The following is an 18,454-nucleotide window of genomic DNA, read 5'->3' on the forward strand; positions in this document are numbered from 1 at the left end:
GATTATCAAAATAATTCTGCCTTATAGCTGTGCAAAAGTTTTCACTCTTGTTCTAAAATAAACTTTTAAAAAAGAAGAAGAAGAGAAAAAGTTTTATATGCAGAGCTCCAAGCAAGTACAAGGATTTGGTCATAGTTTTGTTAAAGAAAACTCTGCCGTGATATGTGCACAGAATGCAGAACTTGTTAGGCTGTGCCAGGCAGTCTCATCTCACCCCCTTGCCCAAGGACATTGCTATAAGGTTATTAGTTGTCCCAAAGGACCACAGGTAACAGTATTTCTCCCACTAAAAAAAAAAAAAAAAAAAGAAACAAGTCTGGGATTTATCTTAACTCCTTTGGTTAGTTTCCTGAATTTTCATCTTCTTGACCCACACAAAACAACACATGTTCCTGAACTACCTCTGTGTGATTTGGGTCTCTCTCTCTCTCTCTCTTCCTTCTCCTCCTCCTACTCCTTTTTCCTACCTCCCCCATTTCTCAACTCTAGCTAGAACTTGATGTTTTAAAATTCTCTAAGAACAAACTTTAAAGGAGACTTTTAGTTTAGTAATGTAGCTCAGTTGAAGATAGCTCCATGGTGGAGAAAATTAGGGAAGGCGGAGAGGGGGTGCAGGCCGGGGAGGGTGCAGGGGACTACATCTGAGTCACATGTAGTGTGACTTTTTCATAATCCCAAAGGGATTTTCCATTGACTTCATCCAAATAATGTCCCCAATCGATTCACGTGTGAGATGGGAAAGCGATGCCCTTCTGCTGGCTGCACCCTGACAGCGGCAGTGAAGTCAGGTGCGGTTGGAAGATAATGAGAGAACCTCTTCTCCGCGCCCCATCCCCCGACAGATCCATCTCTTTACCCTTCCCAAATTTATTTAGGGGGTTTCATTTGCAATGACTGTACATAATACTGATATTGGAATGAAAATTAAGACGAAACCTTTGTACAATTTGCACCACTTTGCAAGGAGAGGCAGGAGTCTTAAGGCTGGACCTGCACTGATTGTGGCTATTTTTTTTTTTAATTGATTTTAAAGAGGAACATACTGGGGATCAAGCCCGCAACCCAAGCATGTGCCCTGACCAGGAATTGAACCTGGTTCATAGATCAACACTGAGCCACGCTGGCCGGGCCAGATTGCTACTACGGTATTGACTCCAGGTCCAAATGAGTTGGCACATTTTTGCAGTATGCCCAGAACACCTTGTGAGATTCAGAGTCTTTAATAGTAGCAGCATTTCCATCTCATTACCTGACTATAACTCCCTACCCCCAAAAAAATTATTTTTCTGAATATAATAACAGGTTGGACTCTTCCCAAACTCCCATTGCTCCCAATGAGGCAGGAAACCAGCAGACTGCACTGGGTCCCGGAAGGGGTAGGGGCTTGGGAGAAACTAAAAGTCTTAGGCAAGCAGCTGAGAACTCACAGTTTAACCAGCATCAGAATGTTCTCTTCTCCCTCCGAGGGGCTCTTTCACAGGAAGCTGAAATTATGGCAATCTGCCAAGCCAAGAGGTCAGCCCAGACTCTTTGGAACAATAAAAATAAAATCACCAACTCTTCCCAGAGCCCCATCCCTGAAACTCCCACTTGGGCAACATCAGCCCAGCCCCTATTCAGCCCTTGAACCCCATCGCTTCTCAACATCCCATACAGTCTTCCAACCCACCACTTACTCTGCCATGATAATTTTCCCCCTTAATTCTCACGAGCTCTTAGTAGAGAAAGGGAAAATAAACATACAAAAGAATGAACTGCTTTGGTAGAAAAATGGTAAGCCCAGTCTGCTGGTGCTGAGTTGGAGTTGTCTGTTGGACATCCAGGTGAAGATATTTAGTAATCGATTAGATATATGAGTCAAGCTCAGAAGAGTCTGGCTAGGAATGAAGATTCGCTGTCATAACTTCATGAAAATTTTTGTTTTATGTCTATAATTTAGTTCCATTCCATGAGGTTTCAGACATGGGTAGGAACTGCTAGGAGAGGAATAATTGATTCCATTTTCTTCTGGCTGGAATATGTGGCCTCCAGCAAGCTACTGGACTTTAGGCTGTGCCTGTTGCCTCATGGGAAAGAAGACAGTTAAGGAGACCTGGGGGGGGGGGGGGAGTTGCAAAGATTGGCTCTAAAAAAATTAATATAGTCCTGTCTTTCATGATTCTTCTGTGGAATGTGAAAGCCATGCCAGTGAGGCCAACCTCTTCTGCCTCCCAAAACTAGGCTTTTGAGGGCCACCAAGGACTGCATAAAGAGAAAAGTCTTTCCCTTCATTGCATTGGAACCCTTACCCCTGAAGAATTGTCTTTAGGTAAAGATGTTATTTCCGCCCTAACTGGTTTGGCTCGGTGGATAGAGCATCGGCTTGTGAACTGAAGGGTCCCAGGTTTGATTCCAGTCAAGGGGATGTGTCTTGGTTGCCAGCACATCCTCAGTGGAAGGTGGGCAGGAGGCAGCTGATCGATGTTTCTCTCCCATCGATGTTTCTACAATAGCTCTCTATTCCTCTCCCTTCCTCTCTGTAAAAATCAATAATATATATATATATATATATATATTTTTTTTTTAAAGATGTTATTTCCTTGCTACAACAAACACATGTGTGTTCTTTCCTCCACTTTCAGGAGGTGGTCTTATGTTAGTGGCCCCTTGCCATTGGGATGGCAGTTGTTCCTGTTCAGCCCCGCCTGTAGGACCCACCTTGAGAGTGCTCTCCTATAGAGTTTACTTGCAATGCTGTCTGCATTGTGGAGTTTAGACTAAGATCGGCTTTGCTTAAGGGTCCCAGCTAAAATAGCATTTTTACAAAGCAACTCATTGTGCTTTTCTGGCTAATTTGTTTTAAGTGATTTCCACTGAAATGAAACATATTTTAATTCAAAGTTTCCTGACAATGATGGCACTTGGGAGTTACATGATGAGCTCATGGTTGAACCTCTTTTATTCCAAATGTCTATTCACAAAGGCTAAATGGGAATTGCTTATGGAACGCAGGCATTTCTGACAAATCAGGAAGAATTGCTATTTAACCAAACTGCTCTGGCAACCAGGTGTGAACAGAGCAAAGATTTAGCAAGGGCACTAGTCATGTGTAGAGAATGGAGGGTCCCATTTCTAATTCAAAGGACTGTGTGGGAAACTCATCATTGAACTTGAATATCAACCAACCAGTGTTTACAAAGAAGGCAATATCACAATAGCACCCAGGGAAATTTAAATGATGCATAATGGAAAAATTCACAGAAAAGACCAAAAACCATTCATTCCATCCAACATGCTGAATTAGATGCTGCACTAAGCCCAAAGCTGGCATTGTGTTCAATGCAAAGGGCCTTAGGATGTTTGTTTCTTGTTTTAAAGCAAAGATACTGCATTATTTGGGATAATGGTATTAAATCGACTCCCTAATTTAAAAAAAAAAAAACAAAAAAAAAACCACTAAATAATTTATAGTCTCTGCCATACTGGCCACATATTAGTTACATAGCGCTACAACCTCCCTAGTCTGATATTTTAATTTCTATAAAAGTAAATTAAGTTTGGTGATCAGGTTCAGGATGCAGCCAGGGGCTAGCTTCTTCTTCGAAGAAGCAGCAGGCTGTAACCAAATCCTTTGGACGCTCCCCGGTAATCTACAACGCTTATCTAATCTGTTGGAAATGCACCTTGAGTAGAACTGTCTGTGGGTGACTTAATGTTTCTTTCATTGCCAGGTAGGAGATCAAATCATTGAGATCAATGGGGAGAGCACAAGGGACATGACACACGCCAGAGCAATAGAACTCATCAAATCCGGAGGAAGAAGAGTGAGGCTGCTGCTGAAGCGCGGGACGGGGCAGGTCCCAGAGTATGGTGCGTCTCACGTTTTCATTCACCGTTTCTCTGTTTCTCTCATGACCTGTAAATGCCTGAGCTTATTTATAAGACGATGTCAGTTATTTAATTCTACCTAAATATATATTTAGCTATCACTATACACATGTATACAGTTAAGCACAGGATATATACGTGTGTGTGCTCTTTCTGTTGCTCCTATAGTTGAGTAATGTTTGAAATAGCAAATATGGAACCTTTCAGGGCATCTCTGAGTGTGCTGGGAGATCCAGACGTCACTATGATACTAGAACCTTCATAATTTGACTGATAGTCTTCTGTTCATTTGAGTCCGCAGTAATGTATCAATTATTTCCTAAAATTGCTTGTGCATCACACTGTCCCATAGGATATATTGTATAACTGGGGCCAGTGGGGGAAAGCAAGAACAAATCTTCAGGGTGTGAAAATGAAAATGTAAACTTCAGTTCATGCAGTGATTACATTTCCTTAGCATTTAGGGATATTCAGAAAATTCACATTCATGTTGTGTGTCTACATGTTTTTGAGGAAGGCTTTAAAGTGCATTTTAATGCATAGATTTTCTTCCAGAGTCTTTAATGGTGTTACTTCCAAGGAGCCCACTTAAAGCACCACTGACAGCATTACTAAGGAATGGCCAGGGGGTCATTACATAACCTGAGCTGTTCTTTAAATAATGTCAAGAATAACAGACAGACAGGGAGATAGATAGGTATCAGCAAAGAGCAGTGTAGATAACGCCCTTCCAGGTTATGGGAAAAGGATCTACTAATAACTAGCTGACCTGTACAAGTAGTTCAAACTGATGATCTGGATAAATTGACTCTCATTTTCACTCCTCCAACCCTTACCTTCCTCCACTCCAAACATTCTAAATAGTACTTTTTCCTGTCAATTTTTTCTTTTTTCTTTTTTTTTCTTTTTTGCCTAAGTTACTTTATTTATTATTTAGGAGGTTAGTATAGTCCTGAGTTCAGTTGAAATATCTGTATTCAGAAGCCCTTAAATACTGTTTCTAGGTTCTTGATACTCCTACAAAGCCTACAGAGAAGGGCAGCAAGCCCTCACATCAAGAGTGGGAAAGGATTCAGAACTTTCTGGAGGGCTGGCTCTGTGTCTAAGGATATATTTCATCCCAACTTGCAACTCTTAATGTTTGGATATAATAAAATATTTTAAATATTAATATTAGCAATAAGCACAGGCCTGATCCTATTAGACGAATCTGGCATTAGTCCCTTCATGGAAAGAAGCTGAACACTTGGAATACAATAGCTTTTGGCACCCTGGAGCATTACGTGATTCGGAAATATCAAACTGACCTGTGAGACTCCATCACTTCTAAAAATACCTGATTGTAAAGGAATGTTTCACTCCATTGCAAGAACTGACTATTATCTATACCAAGGAATTTTCATAGAGTTAATATTGCTCCTGTTGTTCTAACATGTTAGTCTTTTTTTTTCTTTTTTTTTTTAAATATATTTTATTGATTTTTTACAGAGAGGAAAGGAGAGAGATAGAGAGCTAGAAATGTCGATGAGAGAGAAACATTGACCAGCTGCCTCTTGCACACCCCCTGCTGGGGATGTGCCCACAACCCAGGTACATGCCCTTGCCCGGAATCGAACCTGGGACCTTTCAGTCCGCAGACCGACGCTCTACCACTGAGCCAAACTGGTTTCGGCCAGGTTAGTCTTTTAAATGTTAGTCTGAACAACATGGCTGTCCTGGGCTTCCTTTTCTCTCGTCCAATCACTGTTTGGTCCACACTTGCACGGTCTGCCATGCCAGCTGCTTGTCTGCAGTGGTCAGATAGGACAGTACTGCTGAGCCGCCTGTGGCATAACCTGTAATGCATAAGCATGAACTGCCTCAACACATCTTTAAGAAAAAATAAAAACACGTTTTTGAACAAGACAAAAATTCAAGATCATGTCAACATTATCCCATTAATTCTTAAATATTACCCAAAAATATCTAATTAAGGTTAAGATCTAAAATTAACCAACACAGAGAGTTTGTTAAATACCTGAGCACACTTTCGAAGGGTGAAAACTCTTGCAATATTGCAAAATTTCGTCTGAATATATTTGAAAATGTAACATTAAATCGTACTTGCTGGTAATGAGAGCTCATCAGCTACTTTTGATGGTAGATTGGCATGGATTGTGACTGAAAAATAACTTAGCAATTATGCCTCAAAAAGACGAAATTTAATAGAGTGGGGCAATTTCCTTTAGGGAAGTAAAAGAATAATCATAAACCAAGTAAACATTAGTTCTTCAGGAAACTCTAAGCTAAAAGATGCATGGTTATGCATGAGAAACCAAGAGGGTTAAGGATCAGGTGAGCATCTTTGAGGATAATGCCATCACATGGTATCTCTGGAAGGTCATAGTGACAGTGAGGAGGGTGTTTCAGAGGTCCCCAAGACCACTCCACATTCAGAGATTTGCTAAAAGGAAATCTGGGCTCCTGGGGCACAGAATATACTTGTCCTAGTAATAACAAGATTAATTACAGTGCTGTAGAAAGGATACACAGTAGGATCATAATGGGGGAGGGGGGGAGATACAGGCTGACACTGGAAGAATCCACATGCAAGTTTCTTATTCTCTGTCTATTTATCTTCCCCCACTCCCCCCACTCCTCTCCCTTCACCCCAAGAGGGGTCACCAGAGAGCACTCTTCCCCCAGAAACAAAAATTCAGCAACAGATGTGTGATGTTGCTACCAGGGAAGCTCATTTGAGACTTGGCACCCAAGATTTGTACCGGGGGCTGATCATGCTGACACTCTGCCTAACGCATACCAAAATTCCAGGGTCAGCCCTGCCAAGTAGCTCTGTTGGTTAGCATGTGGGATCAATCCCTGGTCAGGGCACATACAAGAATCAACCAATAAATGCATAGATAAGTGGAACAACAAATCAATGTCTCTCTCCCCCTCTCCCCTTCTCTCTCTCTCTCTCTCTCTCTCTCTCTCTCTCTCTCTCTCTCTCTCTCTCTCTTTCTCTCTCTCTCTCTCTCTCTCTCTCTCTCTCTCTCTCTCTCTCTTTTTCCCTCCCCCTCTCTCAAAATCAATAATAATAAAATGATTCCAGTCTCCCCTAATGAAAGCAGGTGCTCAGCATAAACCACATTGTTTGTGCAAATAGCTGGGGTACAGTGACACACCCTTACCTTTAGGGAAAGGTTTCTGTTAGAGGACAATTGGCCAGTCCTAGTCCTGGATGCCACCAAGGACCAGTTTTGCAAGCAGACATTTGAGAATAGCAGTCACAAGCCTGCTATTCAAATTCCTTCCTGCACCAAGAGCAAGCCATAGTATGCCCACATCCATGGCTGTGCAAATGACCCCAATATAAGAATAGTGCCCACAGCCAAAGAACATCATAATCCCTCCAGCATCAGTTAAGCAGATTCTACCATGAAACAGAAGTTTCTGTCCAAGATAAACTAGAGTGTATTTTAATTAAATTGGCAAGGGGAAGGGGGGACAAAATGAAATAATAGCAACAAGAACAGTGTGCCAGTAAATATAAGCAAGAATATAATCCACTTTGCCTAGATGCACCCTAATCACAGGAAAACTGGTTTTTCTGTCAACTATAAGTTTGGTCCTATGTTTGTTTCTCTTTGCCTTTTTAAGATCCTAAGGTTGGCATAACATCCATCCTTAAAGGATCGTTAAAGAAGGTTATCAGAATCCATAGGAGACATAACCTATTAGCAAGCTATTCAGACTTATCGTAGCTTGGGAGAGTGAACTTTGAAGATGAGGGGCTGAAGAACAAGTCTGTGGAAGGGCTTTAGGTGATGTCACCAGCCCTTCCTCTGACATCCACAGAACACGGAACAGCTGTGAGGCAGGACCCTTATCTGGACTTTGGTCCATGCCAAGGAAAGGCCTATCTCAGTCAAGAGAGTCAAGAGAGATACAAAACTCCCACTCCACATCCTTAAGGTGATCTGTGACAGAGAGATAAGTGCAGAGACAACTGAATGAAAAAAATAGCATGGGTAACCTGTCAGATTGTTGACTAAACAAAACCAGCATGAATCCAAGTGAGCTGAGGAGAGGAATAAGTCTGCTGCAAATAAGCCATCCATAATTACCGCGTGACTAATCGCCAGGTGACACCTCTGCCAGTTCAGAGGCATAAATCAACAAACGCAGCCGCCAGAGTGGTGGCTGCCCACCGAGGCTGCGAGCAGCTGTGAGGGGAATGGGGAGATGATAAGGGCTTTGAAGGAGAAGTTGCTTTTATAGTTAAGTCCTTGAAAGAGAAGCTCAGGAGATAGACACTTCAATTCTACTCTAGTCCTCAGGATAAGAATTTGTTGATTATGAACTCAACAGAGAGTGCAAGCTCTCCCTCCCCTGACACACATCTCAACAACTGGCAGAAATAAGGAACCTTCACTCCACCATACTGAGAAGAAAAAAAAAAATCAGAAGATGCTACACCCAAAGGAGTGCCCTCCTGAACACTGGGTGTTGCTATTTAAATTACATCTAAAATGGTGAAAAGAATGTCTGCATCCTGGTCCTAAGGCTGCAAAGGAGTAAGTTGTACAAATTAGCTCCCTGCCTTGACAGAGAGGTCTCCTTCATCAGCATCTGGGGATTACAACATAACACTCGCTTGATTTATACACCAAGCCACAGAGCCAGGGTCAGGGGCAGGGGGGAGCAGCCATTGGATAGAAAAAATTCTTTACACAAGCTGTTCAGACCCACGCACACTTTCCCTCATAGTACTTGCTGTTCAAATCTGATCAAAATAAAGCAAAACAGAAATCTGTTTCCCAGACTCAGTGGGTGGTCTGGCCTGTTTATTCTCTTGAAAAGCAAGGGGGCAGGTCTTTATGACTAGAACGCTGAAGGGAGTCTGTGAGTAAAAGGGAGTCTCTAGTGGCCTTAGGAGGCCAGCCAGGGTTATAAGGACAAGCGGAATTCTCACAAAATCAATGGCCCAGATACAGCTAACACCAAATGCCCACGCAAAAGGAAAGAAATAACCAATCCATGAATCAAGATTCTGCCTACACTTCCATTTTCTAAGTTAATTGTGCCTTTAATAGGCTTTGACTTGATTATAGGCCTTTGGTAAATGAAATTATTTACTTTTTATAAGTATAATAAAACTGCATTAAGTAAGTAAAGATCTGACTGAGTCAGTGACTACAGCTGAAGGAATAGATGGGCCAAATGGTTTAGTTAAAGGTCTTCCTTTAATCAACAAAGAAAACGTATTTTACAATGATCTTTGAGAGCACCAGATTAAGCAGTGCTGGTCTCTACTTATCTGGCTATAGGCAATGTTTGTTTATTTATTCCTTAAAAATATACATTGACAAACAAAATTGTAAGCCTTCTCATTTACAATTATTTTTTGAGTTCTTCCTTGCCTCTGATCATACAAGGGTAAATCTCAGACAGTATATATACCCTTACCAAATAGGCCATGTGAGACAAAGCCTGTAATTAATATCATTTATTGATATCATTACTATTTCCTCAACTAAACCAGGATTTTCTGAGAACCTACTATGTGCAAAGCATGGTGGAGACACCACAGGTAAGATAGTTCTGGCCCTCAGTGAGATGACAATCTAAGAATGAAGTCATGTAACAACTGATTCTATCAGATTGGTGACTGGTTAAAGGTCCCAAAGGATCTGCTCCAATTAAATATATTTAAGTGAGTTTGATTAACTAGTTATGGAATGTAATAAGTACTTCTAGAGTGTTAAGGATCCTTGAAAAGTACTTGGCTTCTTTGGTTCATTAAGCATCTTGTTTTGTAATATTTATACTAATACTTCCTACTTTTTCTGAAGAAAGAACTTGCTGAGTACAGGTAAATGTCGGCTTAGACCTTATCTGAATTATTCCAAATTCCAAGTTAGTGAGCCAACACTTTCTCTAGCAAATTTGCTCATCGTTGCTCTTCCCCTCCAGGGGAGCCCGGAGCACTGTAACCTCACACCCCAAGGCTTTCCTCGGAGCTCCTATGCCCACAATGAAAGGCGAGGGGAGGGTCTCCATGCCTTCGCCCCTTCCTCAGAGACCAAGTTTACGGGAGGTTTAAGTTGTTACCTAGCCTTTGCACTAATCCACCTGCACTTTAATAGAGCAAAAGGCTGCTTGCTTTGAGAATAAATTCTGAGATTTAATTTCAGCTTCTGACATCCATGGCTGAGTGTATCTCCCTTTTCCATGAGAGGCTCCACAAATCACTCCGGCACCCTCTCCTGAGCCAGAGCCGGGAGGACACAGGCGGCCAGGTAGAACTCGGGGGCGCCCTGGCTGAGGGGCTCAGCCGCTCTGTGGTGCTTGGGCCACCCCAGGAGATTCCCCAGCCATGAAACCAAGGCAGGTTTCTGTGTCATGGAGTCAGGCAGGGGCTTCCTGAAAGAACACAAAACTCTGAAATTGCTCTCCCCGTGCTCAGCCAAAGCCTCGTTTATTCTTTTCAGTGTTTCTAGGATGAGGACAAAAACCCTTCTCTTCACATGATTTACTTGGAAATTATGGGCTATAAACATATCCCATCTTGTGGGGTATTCTTACATGATATACAACATGCATTTTTCTCGTTAAGCTTATATTAAGTAACCCTCTTCCAAGTCCTCACTTGTGAGGTATTTAGACTCTGATAAAATATATTAGAACATACAGTCACCAAGAAATCTACCAAGAACCCATTTGGTCCTTGAGTTCTAACCACCTTCCATTCCCAAGCCCTTCAGCTGCGGCAGGAGATGGGTGAGTGAAGAGATACCTTTCCCAAACTCCACTGAGAAGCACTCCCACGTGTATCTTGGAAACCTAACTATTCCAGTTTCTCTGGTAACCTACCGAGAGCCAGGTTTTAGGCTCTGATAAGAACCCTCCCTTTCTTCCCAACGTGAAGCTGATAAGGTAAGAGAGGGCTGCTGCCACCAAAGTCCAGGAAGGAGGCAGCTTTCTCCCGGGAAACGCTGCGGAATACTGTGACAACATTGGAACAGAGAAGTCACGAATTAAGAGAATATTTTTACTTAATACATGCTTAAAGAGAAAAATGCATGTTATATATCATGTAAGAATACCCCACAAGATGAAAAATGTTTATAGCCCACAATGGGAGTAGAGATAAAGGATGGAGGTTAAGAGAAAAGAAAGCATGTATTGTGGTTTTAAAGACACACACACACACACACACATACACACAAACACACACACATACACACTTGAGCCGATTTGGCCCCGACTCTATATTTTTTAAATGCCATTCCAGGGAAAGCATGCCCTGGAGGTTGCATTATTTATCTCTTCTGGTTCTGTTGTAAAGGCTGGGCCCACAGGAGCTTTTACCGCTTGCTGCCTCCTTAATGTGTTGTCGGCCTCCCGCCCTCTAAGAGCACCTCACCCTCACCCCGGCTCCTCTTTTGCCCATTCAGTCTGAATAGCCCTCCAGACATGCAACCATTTCAGCGTTTTTTAAAGCAGGCCCGATCTTCCTCCCATTGTCCTCCCATTTTCCATCTCAGGCGTTTTGGCCATCCGAGCTCAGCCCACACCCGCCTCACTGAGGAGAGCCTGACCTTGGGGTTCATAGCATGAGAATATTTTTTCAAAATGAGCTTCTAACCCCTCAACGAGACCCGTGAGAAGCTGTGCTGGATGCCAGAACTATTTCCCTCTGTCTCATTTCCTCTCGTCTCAACGTAGCGATGGTGCAGAAAAGGTTTGGTCCCTGTGCAGAGGTTTGCCAACAAAACCCTGTTATCCAGGTGCTCAAAGGGAAGTCCTTAAGATGGATTCTTGGATAGGTCCAGCCAACTGCCATCACCAGCAAACATCGAGTCTCCGAGCCTCCCTTCAGATGCCTGTGCCTATTGACCTATCCTTGTGTTCCTTAGCCAAACAACCCAGCAGCTTCAATTTTTAAACTATAATGCTCTATGACACTCATTTCCGGTGGAAGAAATAGTGAATCCAGAAGGCCACCTTTATGTTATTCTAGAACTCTGCCTGCAGTCTTTTTATTGATTTCAGAGAGAGCAAGGGAGAGGGAGAGGGATAGAAGCATCAATGCTGAGAGAGAATCATGGACCAGCTGCCTCCTGCATGCCCCCGACTGGGGATCCAACTCGAAACCCAGACATGTGCCCTGATCAGGAATTGGACCATGGCCTCCTGGTTCCTGGGTTGACACTGAGCCACACAGACCAGGCACTGACTGCAGTCTGGCTCAGAGATAAGATTGAGAATCCCGCATTCTTCAGTGTGTTGTTTGGGTTCAAAAAAAACTTTTTTAATAGAGCAAGACACACACATACATAGCCTGGATGGAAAAGATGTTGACTATGAAGTGGCTCAGACATTTGCTTACAAAGTACCTTTTACATTCCTATGGAAAGGTATCTGGTCTTTCAGCCACACTCTCCTCCAGACAGTGGCCTGGCCTCCCCAGGAGCCTGGCTTCAGGGTGCAACATGCACACTCACAAAGTGTGCATTGCATGTGTCGAGCACAGTACGCAACTCTCCATTCTTCACATTTCATGGCAGTTTTGACCCCAGCCTTCACAGCAATTTATCTCCCCCGAGTTCTGGGCCCTTTTATTTGACCTTCTGGCCTTGAAGTTTCTTAGCACATGTATCTTTCAAGGCCACTAAAGGCCACACTTACAATCCAATGAGAGCCTTCCCTGTGTGACATTAAAACAGCTTGATCATTTCTATACAAAATTACATGCATCTTGGCAGGGCTGAATGGTAAATTCAATTAATAAATCCTGAAATTTAATTTCTACTTCTGACACTCACTGTGAAGCATTTGTTTCCTTACCACAGAGAGGTTCCACTTTCCATTTAAGCTGAGGCATTAGCTCGCACCCGGAGGCTCCCTTCCCTCAGACACACACTGAGCTCTGGAAAACACCCCAGGTGGCAGAATCGGAAATCTGCATGAGTACCTTCCATTCTGCACAGGCAAGCCAGGTCTACCCAGCACCGGGGGCACAGCACGTTAGGCGTTTAGAAGGGACTGTGATCAGTATAGACTGTCAAAAAGGGGGTCAGGCCACCAAACGCCTGAGATGCATGGGTTAAGTACATCTGATCAGATTAAACTCGCATCCCTTCCCCTCACACCGCACAGAGCTGAGAGAACACGGGAGTAGGTGTTCCTCTCCTAGACAGTGGTTGCATCTCCCAGGGGCCTTTCTCTTGGAGATTATCAATTTACCGTAGACGTTCTTAAATTTCTAGTACCTATCGTTATGTACATCAAGAACTACAGCCAGACCCTGGCCAAGCGGCTCAGTTGATTGGAGCGTCGTCTGTACATCAAAAGGGTGCCAGTTCCATTCCAGTCAGGGTGCCTATAGGGAGGGACATCCTATCTCTCTCCCTCTCCCCACCCTCTCTCCCCCTCCCTCCCACCTCCTTCCTTTCTCTAAAAAAAAAAAAAAAAAAAAATCAAGCAAAAACCGGTTTGGCTCAGTGGATAGAGGTCAGCCTGCAGACTGAAATTCCGGTCAAGGGCATGTACCTTGGTTGCGGGCACATCCCCAGAGGGTGTGGAGGCAACTGATCAATGTCTCTCTCTCATCGATGTTTCTAACTCTCCCTCTCCCTTCCTCTCTGTAAAAAAAAAAATCAATAAAATATATTAAAATAAATAAGTAAATAAATAATAATAATAAATCAATAAAAATATATCCTCCAGTGAGAATTTTAAAAAGAAACTATAGCCCTGTGGTTTGGTTCTGTGGATAGAGCATCAACCTGCGAACTGAAGGGTCCCAGGTTCTATTCCAGTCAAGGGCACATGCCTGGATTGTGGGCTCGATCCCCAGTAGGGGGCATGCAGGAGGCAGCCAATCAGTGATTCTTTCTCAATCATTGATGTTTCTGTCTCTCTCTCCCTTTCCCTTCCTCTCTGAAATCAATAAAAAAAATCTTTTTAATTAAAATTAAAATAAAAAAAGAAACTATAGCCCATGCTCTAAGATACACACCAAACAACGGCCAAGAAGCTGGTTTCAAGCACAGCACTTGGACAGGGGTGTGCAGCAGAGTTCAGCAGACAAGACATTGCTGCATTTTTTCAGCTTTTTTTTTTTCCAGAAGATAATTACAGCCAGCAAGTTACAACTGTGAAATCTGACTATACATAAGCAAATTGTCAGAGGTGAGGGGAACTATAGGAATTTATGAGATTATTAGAGAAAACATAAATGTAAACTGTAGCATGCCCTATCTCTAATTTGAGAATTTTTCTTCAAAATTTGGAAATGATTACTGTGACTGGTTCTCAAATGACAGCTGATATCACTGAAACACCTCTTCATTGTGAAAAAAAAATCTGCATTTTGCGAGGTGGGGGAAACCAAAAACATTTATGCCTCCTTAAAAGCACCTCAGGATGCCCTCAATATTTTGAGAAAAATCAACTTTTGGAATACACATGTAGCTCAGTCTTTCACTAATTTCACCTGCTGCATGCTTGATATGATTAGCTTTACTTAAAGTCTTTATTCTTACTGCCTAGATAATTTTTATTCAGCTGCTCTAAACATACTAAGCAATCTTGATTCTAACAGTAATAATATATCTTTGTCACTGGTTCTGTTAATTCTAATGATTGGTCCTAGGCTGTTCCTCCCCTTCCTTTAGGAATGGTACCTTCCAGTCTCTCCATGTGCATGAAAAGTGACAAGCATGGGTCCCCATATTTCTACTTATTGGGCCACCCTAAAGACACGGTTTGTAAAATCTGCATGAATATTATCTTTCTCTAATGAGCTTTGGTTTTGTATATGTTTTTAACGGATGTATAATGCTCTCTTTCATAGTAGCTTGTCTAATTACTGCTAGAGCTCTGAAAATATGTATAGCGAAGACCCTATAAGTGATAGGGTTGGTGGGTTCGTGAATGGCCCAGCAGTAGGGAAAGGCCGGGAGAGTAGAGCAGACACAGCACTAGCCAGAGTTCTGTCCCACACAAAGGAGTGATAAGAGACCAAAGGACCCAGGACACTAAATCGACTTAGCGCAGTTGTAGAAGATTCTACCCCACCCAAGATGTGACATGGTAGCTGGGCCTGGAGTGCAAAATCCTCCATGAGCTCCAGTGCAAGTGACTAAACATTTCCTCTCAGCCCTAGTTCAGGCAGCAATAACTCAGGCCACCCTTTTTGTACCAGGCAGAAAGAGAGCCACAGTCGCCAGACATTCCAGCCCTAGAACTCTGAACTCCACTGGGTATCCCAGAATTGCCAGCCTGCTTTGTGGCAATTATCCGCTCAGAACTGCATCTTACACTGTCCCTCCTCCATACTCAGTGCTACACCGAGTTTAAGACAAGAATGGAGGGGGAGAGGGGAGCAGGGAGAAACGGTATAACTTCTTTGAAAATAGTCATAATTTTGCACCTGAACAGTATTCATCACTATTTCAAAATGAACATTCTCAAGTGTTGGCTATAGTTTAGCCTAAACTTTAGTAAAAAATTCTCAAGGAAAAAAGAAATGTATCCTATATGTAAACAAAGCAGAATATAATAGATAAAAGCCTTGCAAATATGGTCTAAGCAACTTTCCATCCCTCAGACACATCCTTAGAGCAGACCATGTTTCCACCGTCAGATCCTGCAGGTGGGCATGTAATTCTGGCACCATTTAATAGGACTGGGATTTTTAAATGTCAGCCTGACTTTTTAACAGAAACTGATACTCTTGCTCAATCCCCATGGTTTGCCATAGAAGCTTGACTCAGACTGACACATTCTTCAGTTCTAGTTTAATTCTATCCCGTTCACATGGGCACAGCCGAGGGTGAGGACCTCTGCAACAAAGGCTTTCAGTTGGCTCTGAATGTTTCTGAAATATACTTTCCAATTATTCATGACCCTGCACATTGCCATCCAGGTCTGGTTTAAAATTAATATAAAAAGCAATATGATTCGCTAAGTGATTTAAGTGGTCTGACTGCTGAACACTTCCTCGTCAAATAGTTTTATATTGGATATAAATATCTATACATACACACATGTACCATTGCAACCATTGTTCAGAGATGCCTACAAAAATAGGAACTTTACATGTGTAATTTCTCTAAAGTGTCTGTCTCTCGAGGAGAAGTTATTAATAAGAGGAAACCTAAATTAGGAAATAAAGGAGAAAGCTGCAAAGTACTGGAGAAGGAATAAAGCCAGTGTATAATTATTGGGAAATCTAACCCAGAGATCATGGTTCAGACATATACTTGCTATATAATTTACCTTAACTGGTCTGTAATTCATGGAGGTGAAGGGACCTGAATCAACCAATTCGTTAGAGTCACTAGCTTAAACAAAAAAGAAGAAGAAGGGAAGGGTTCTTTGTGGTCTTGGTTCAGTTCCACAAACATCTATCAGGCACCTTGCTGGGTGCTAAGAGTATAAAGATGCATTAGAAAGTCTCTACCCATAGGTATTCACAAACAAGTAGGGGTTACAGAGAAAATCAGGCAATGAAACAGGTGTGAATAGTATTGTCAAAGGAGTGATAAGAGGCCAAAAGACCCAAGATACTAAATCTACTTAGCAGAGTTGTAGAAGATTCTACCCCACCCAAGAGGTGGCATGGCAGTGGGCCTTGACTGACAAGTAGAATTTCACCAGTGTGGGTAGGAGGTGAGGCAGCTGTCACAGAGGCTAAATGGGAGAGGGGGAGGGAGGAAATGAGAGAACATTGAAGTGGAGCTCTATGAAAAAGGGCCTTCTATGCTCTTTTTCGAATTTTGCATAATCAGATGCCAGCAAAAATGGTTTAAGTGGGAGGACAAAGAAGTATTTGGAAATATATCTCGATAGTATTTAAGATGGATTTTATAAGAAACTAAGGCAGTTATGTTATTGTAAAAACTGAGGAAACTGATGTGAGGAACCAAATTAGAGAAGTGGTGGTGGAAATAGCATGTGGACATGGTGTTGGAGATGTTTCAAACATTTCACTGATGGAAGTGACAAAACTTGATGAATAATGAATATGCAGAAAAGAATCAGAGGAGACCTGTGACCCAGGACCAGGTGGAAGATGATACCATACAGGTGAAGGAGCAAGTTTAGGAGAGAAAAATGGTGCCAGTTTGGGACTTGAGAACCCTTAAGTGAAGCAGCCACACACAGGGCACTAGGATAAGATGCTCAATGGCTGAAGCCAGGGCATCCTGGAAAGAACAGCTAGAGCCATGAGTGGGATGAAGTCTCCCCCAGAGACCCATTATGTACCGAGAGGGGCAAGCCCATGGGAAATGCTGACACATGAGTAACAAGAGAAATTGGAGCCCTAACCAGTTTGGCTCAGCAGATAGAGGGTCAGCTTGTGAACTGAAGGGTCCCAGGTTCAATTCTGGTCAAGGGCAAATGCCCAGAATGCAGGCTCTATCCCCAGTGGGGGGGGGGGGGGGTGCAGGAGCAGCTGATCAATGATTCTCTCTCGCCATTGACATTTCTATCTCTCTCTCCCTCTACCTTCCTCTCTAAAATCAACAAAAATGTTTTTTAAAAAAATTGAGAGAGAGAGAGATAAATTGGGGAATATCAGGGGAGGGCAATCCTAGAGGCAAAAGAGAAATGGAAGAGAAGACTGATATGGAAGTCAGAGAGTAGGCTTCAGAGAGGCTACAAGGAGAATGACCCATTTTCGGGGGGGGGGGGGGGGGGAAGTGGCTGCTGTGCACTGAAATGGGCTGGGGAGGGATTAGGAAAGGAGGGCTGAGAGTGGAGGGGAAGGGGCAGGACCACATGGACCTGGTGTTTCACAATGCCTAGAGCATAGCACTCAATAATGTGAAGATTATTGAGTGCTATGCTACTGCTACTCTCCACAGCTCTCCCCATAAGCCTTCCCCACATGCTGCCCCCCATTGTGGGCCACGCTGAGAATCCACCCCGTGACACCTCCAGTACCTAGAGCTCCCACTTAAATACAGTCATGTAGTAAGGCCTGGCTGTCCTATTGCTTTTTCAGAAAACAGGGTGCAAAGATGAATGACAATATTTCCACCCTAAAGGAGCGCTGTATATTTAGGAAATGTTGAAGGAAAACAGTACTTTCATTGTTTACAAAAATATATATATATCTTCCCTGCTCACTGATGCCAGAACAATTGATTGTCCTAAGGAATGCCTTTTACACGCATTAATAATAATGATGAAGCTTAAATGAGCACCCAAATCTATCTCTGATTGGGCCCCATACAAATCAGTCTTATCTCTTATCTCCCACTCTATCCTATTATATGTCAGTGCTCTGGAACACTTGCCATTGTCCTATGTTCTCACCTTCACCTTGGACACAGGCTGATCCCTTGGCTTGGAAAATCCTTTTCCCAAGTCATGTCCACCTACAAGGACCATATGAAAGGCTGCCTCCTCCAAGTCCACCAATCCAAAGTCACCTCTCAGTTCTCTGAAGTCACCGGCCTTTATACCTCTCTCCTGTGCCTTCTCACTTTCTGTTTGGCAACCTAGTTATACAAATACTTCCTCCCCTCTTAGGAATTTAAATACTGGTTATTACCCTAGGGTTCTAATATGCTTTGCAGAGAGAGTG

The 18,454-nt window shown here is 42.8% G+C and overlaps 1 protein-coding gene across 7 annotated transcripts in view; it reads left to right on the top strand.

The window, feature by feature from the left end:
• Positions 1-18,454, top strand: part of MAGI2 (membrane associated guanylate kinase, WW and PDZ domain containing 2) — a 1,016,953-nt gene that overhangs the window by 968,503 nt on the left and 29,996 nt on the right. For 4 of the 7 annotated variants that reach the window (XM_045578504.1, XM_045578505.1, XM_036429599.2 and 1 more), the window contains one exon: positions 3,711-3,849. In XM_045578504.1, the coding sequence (XP_045434460.1) occupies positions 3,711-3,849 (139 nt within the window). Of the gene's footprint in view, positions 1-3,710; positions 3,850-14,509; positions 14,621-18,454 lie in introns of all 7 variants that reach the window. The other 3 variants (XM_045578507.1, XM_036429601.2, XM_045578508.1) reach the window with 2 other exon arrangements.

Source organism: Pipistrellus kuhlii, unplaced genomic scaffold (genome assembly GCF_014108245.1).
Source record: "Pipistrellus kuhlii isolate mPipKuh1 unplaced genomic scaffold, mPipKuh1.p scaffold_m20_p_10, whole genome shotgun sequence".
In the NCBI taxonomy this organism is placed as follows: Eukaryota; Metazoa; Chordata; class Mammalia; order Chiroptera; family Vespertilionidae; genus Pipistrellus; species Pipistrellus kuhlii.